The sequence below is a fragment of the Cydia pomonella genome, chromosome 10 (genome assembly GCF_033807575.1).
Source record: "Cydia pomonella isolate Wapato2018A chromosome 10, ilCydPomo1, whole genome shotgun sequence".
In the NCBI taxonomy this organism is placed as follows: domain Eukaryota; kingdom Metazoa; phylum Arthropoda; class Insecta; order Lepidoptera; family Tortricidae; genus Cydia; species Cydia pomonella.
The window spans coordinates 8,309,250-8,314,171 of record NC_084712.1 but is presented as its reverse complement, the minus strand read 5'-3'; the positions used below and the strand labels follow the sequence as shown (position 1 = coordinate 8,314,171).

General features: G+C 36.7%; 1 protein-coding gene across 1 annotated transcript; it reads right to left on the bottom strand.

Moving 5' to 3' along the window:
- Positions 1-3,384: 3,384 nt before the first annotated feature.
- On the bottom strand, positions 3,385-3,795 carry LOC133521745 (uncharacterized). The gene has a single exon (XM_061856813.1). It carries the CDS (start codon positions 3,793-3,795, stop codon positions 3,385-3,387), a length of 411 nt encoding a protein of 136 aa, XP_061712797.1.
- Between the last annotated feature and the right edge of the window lie 1,127 nt (positions 3,796-4,922).

Here is a 4,922-nt window from a genome sequence, read left to right as displayed (position 1 = left end):
ATTGACTGCGGCAAAGGCAGGATTATGATTTTAACAGTGTATGTATGTACTTATTCATTCTTATCACGTGTGTTTTACTGTGGCTTCGAAACTGCTCAGCCAATTTTAGTGAATGAAGTACTTATTGTCATTGGCTGGCCATTTTAATTTTGTAAATTGAAATGTAAATTTAAGTCTAATAGGATACATTAAAACTTCCAAACCGACTTTCAAAAAAAGAGAGATTATTTATATACGACAAAGTCCGTGTTACATATATACTAAGAAAAGAAATGCCTTTCGAATATTTGATCAAATACTGTGAGCATGCACTATAAAATGGCAGTTTACTTTGTATAGAAAACAGCTGTTATCATCTTTTCCATCGGACTCATTGCCCAGTTTGTGCCCTCTCACGCCGAGAAGAGCTCACTAAGCAGAAAATCACACAATAATTAACCAATAGTGCACATAAACAAAATAAAAATATGTTTCGATTCAACAGAGCTAGACCGTCCGTTCGCAATCCGTAGCCTCACTAACTGAGTACCTAATTAAAAGTCCCTGGCAAGCTCGGCCAAATTTCACCTCATACAAATGGAGTTTCGTTCTCATTTTAAAACTACGTGTTGGTTTGTAATGAAACTTTGCACATACAATGACTATATCTAGGTCAGAAATAAGTTTATATTGCTCCACCTTATAACACAAACGAAAACAAGTTTTGTATAAAAATCTTAAACTCACTTTTGACTATGATATCTGAGGCTACATAAACTAATTACAGCCTAGATATACCTTATCTTTGTAAGTACAAAGTTTCAGAGAAATCTAGCTAGTCGTTTTAAAATGAGAGCGTAACTACGTTTGTATGGAGAACCGAGCTTGCTGGGGACCCTTAATCTTAGATATAAATTGTACGTTTGAGTTCTACTACTCGCAGCCATAAAATCAAAAGAAATAATATTCCGAACAAATCATTTTCCATCCTAACGTCGTCGGCGAAACTTTTTCGATAAAACTTATTTTTTATTGCGTCGCGTGGAGAAAAAACGCCATGAATTAGGTTGTGTCATTTTATGTCCGCTAATAAAAGTAGCTTCTAAACATTTCCTTCCGGTTATGTTTGGTGATTAGTTCACGTAATAACATTAAAGACTCTCCTCCGGCATTTGTGTGAGTTTAGAAGAAGCAAATTATAAGATCCTTACCCGTCGAGAATTAACGTGAAAATATTACCGAGAGGTATTCCTAGATTGCACGCGCGTCCGTTAGTGGTTCCAGAGAATTCTACACTCTATTTTAGAATCAATTTTATCTTTTCTCTCTCAACGAGATTGCTTCAGACTAATTTAAATAAAATTGCTCTATGCTCTTATGAGATCATAATCATATAGTGGCATATGTACATAATAAATGAAGCTATTGGGTATGTACCACTAATCGAATTTCATCATAAATGTATGCAGATTTGAATCTCATGAATCTCTAAATATTTTTTCTCCGAAGTGAATTTCCAATTTAACTTGTCGCTTTTGTTAGCTCAAGAATAATCTAAAACTAATGATTGCTTCGAAAACATAATAGTATTTTTATGACCGCCGTTTTGGTTTATTATTTTTTTATTTTATTTGGGACATAAAAACAGTAACGCACAGGGTTTAGGCACAGAAATAGAGTACAAAGAATAATACAGTGAGAAACCAACAACATCGTTCACAGATTACTAGATTATCTACTTATACTTATCAGATTGGCAGGAACAATTTAGGCGTATTCGAATTTTAGTTATTCAATCTTTTTCCGATATGATACCTACTGATCTGTCAGTGTCAAAAGTACTGAACTATAAAACTCCTGCATATCTTTTCAAGAAGCTATCTTGCATTAAGCTCCGCGAGCGCCGTGATTGTGGAATTCATCTGTTGACGCCGCGTCATGCTTCAGCCGCTTTCCGAGGAAGTTTTAAGTATTCTGCGTCACGCTGTTGGAAAAATGTGCCGCCGCCAGTGAGAAACCTGCAAAGTTTTAAGACAAACCTTAAACAGTACTTACTCAATCACCAGCTTAACCAGGAAACCTGCAGATTGGAAACAGGTTGCCTGTAGTCAAGTCTCTATTATTACTTACCACAATGCTTTTGTTCCTTCCGCAATGGAATCGGCACCATTCCCCACACACCATCCTTTTATTTGAGTTGATTATGTTATATATATTATTCGTTTTTCTTTTGTTTACGTATTTTAGTCAACTTTGTTTTATGGTTTTTATGATCGAAAATGGATTGAGATTATGAGATTCATCTTATTATTATGTTTGTCAAATCTGTCATTGAATTTAATTCGTGTAGCTACCGCTGACCTGGCGCTAACTAGCGCATAACTATGCACGCTTAATGCGGCGCCACGATATGATCCGACCGGACCGGGACAGGTACGTTCGTTTCGTCCGTGCAATTTTATCTAAACTTAGTGTTAAGTATGTTCGTCATGTTGTATCTCTTTTTGTATTAGCTTGTCTACTGTGCGTAATTTATTTCGGTTTATTTTATGTTTCTTTCCTTTTGTCTGTTACCTTCCGTGATTATTTCGCACTCGATGGTCTCATCGGAAGATCTGGAGCTGGAAGTCGCCAGCAACATGCTGAGATGAGGCCATTTCGTGACACTTTAATCTCACTATGTTCTCTTATATGTATGTCTATTACTGTTTGTGTGTTTATGAATAAAACAAATTCTATTATATTTTATTCTAAAAGTGACGTTTTTGGTTAAAGAAATGTCAGAACTTTTGCCAATGACAGATCAGTATCATATCGGAAACAGATCGAATAACTATAACTCGAATACGCCTGGTTGTCTTGTCCCCGCTCCCGGTAATTCGGTAGTATACATTTGACATCTCGTATAGGAGTATAACGTGTGACACTGACAACTAAATTATAATGTTAACGGAACACGTCGCGCGTTATCAGACTACAAGTTCGCAAATTGTGGACGTGGTTGGCGCTTGTTTTGTGGTTAACATAATTGTGCGGCTGCGGGCGTTGTCCGCGCTACTGACAAGTTAGAACCGACATCCGTTGCAGGTAACTTCGGATAAGAACATAAAATAAGATAATTTGAGTTATTAATGTTAATTCAAAAGACATGATGGTGAGGAATACGGAAATTTAATTTTCACCACACCAACTGGTAATGGCCTTTTTGCATTTTCTGCACTTGTATCGTAAATAACTATTTTCTAATCCACCTTACAAGATATTATAATATTTCATTTAACTTTATTGAATTTCATTTTCATTAATATAATTTCTTCTTCTTCTTCTGCCGTGCCTTATCCCTTTATTTGGGGTCAGCCCTCCTCGTTTTACGACACTAAGACAGTCGGTCTTGGGTTGTCTGATCTAGAACGTTTGCTTGACCAGTTGAGCTCGTTCTAGATCATTAGCAACGGTTGTCCACCACGTGGCGTACGGTAGCCCTCCACCTTTCTTTTTATCCGGGATAGCTAGGGCCTTCTTTACGGCGTTGTTTTCATCTCGTCGCATTACATGACCGTACCATCGCATTACATGACCGTACCATCGCATACGACATCTTATCCACGATGGGAGCAACTTTAGGTTCTTACCTCGGATGTATTCGTTCCGCACTTTGTCCAATCTCGTTACTCCAGCTGCCCACCGTAGCATTTTCATTTCGTTCGTGTGCATCCTTTGTTCATGCTGCTTTTTGACGGCCCAGCACTCGGTACCGTACATCATGGCTGGTCTTACTGCCGTGTTGTAGACTTTACCCTTTAGCCGAATCGGCATTTTGGCATCACATACCTAATACACCTGTAAGGGTTCTCCATTTTAGCCAGGCTGCATTGGTTATATATTTAATTTAATTTAATTTAATTTAATCTAATCTAATCTAATCAAAACAGGATAGGGAAACTGTATGGGATGGCATATATAGGGACATACCTTTAAGGAAAGAAGGAAGAATACATAATTTTACAAATTGCTTTATTTTATGTTTGATATAAGGATATGGCAAGACGTTTGGAGTGTGTTTTCGAAAAAATCACTAAGCCACGTCTTAACTGGGGAAGCCCAAATTTGGCATGTTTTGAAAATGTTTTTTTGATTTTTGGAAAACAGGTGGCTAAAAGGTAAGAGTGTTGTATATTCTAGATCTAGAATCTTCTCATAATTCTCTTTCATTTGATACCCCACACGATAGGTTTTGAAATTCTTTTTTTTCAAATCCTATACAAAAATTTGATGACGTCATTACTCCCCGGGGGATTTTTAGGAACTAGTAACAAAAATTTTATTTTTTTGGTCTAAAGTACCTGTGTAGCAAAAATTGTCGATGTAGATATGTATATGCGGTTTTTTCGTTGTAGCACATCCACTATACGTCTTAACCCATACAACGCTGATGTGTTGTTTGCTCTGGAGAATCACTCTGCTGATACATAGGGATATAATAAATGACATACATATGCGATAACATCACGGAAATTCTATCAAGTAAATCAATGTTACGGTTTATATACAGAGGATTACAAAATGACAAGAGTATGAGAGACTATAATGTTATAGTAATTGTATCTTAATGTTGTAGGGTGAACCATGTAAGAAGTAAGTCATATAGGGTACCTACCCTAATTAATCTCTCAAGCTAGAGGCACCTACAACTTTGTGGGTTGTAACATTTTTGCAACTGTCATAAATTAAATAACAAGCAATTTTTAAAATGAACATTAAATTTCTAAAATCATCTAACAGTGTCAAACCACACAACTCACAAGGCTCAGGCGATACGGGCCGACACATTATAGGACGAAGTCGTAGCTATAGCATATAGCCGGAAAACGCGAAAAAATATTGTGTTTCACACATTTTGGCTGGTCTGATGTTGATATTTTGTATGGGAGAGTCAATTTATT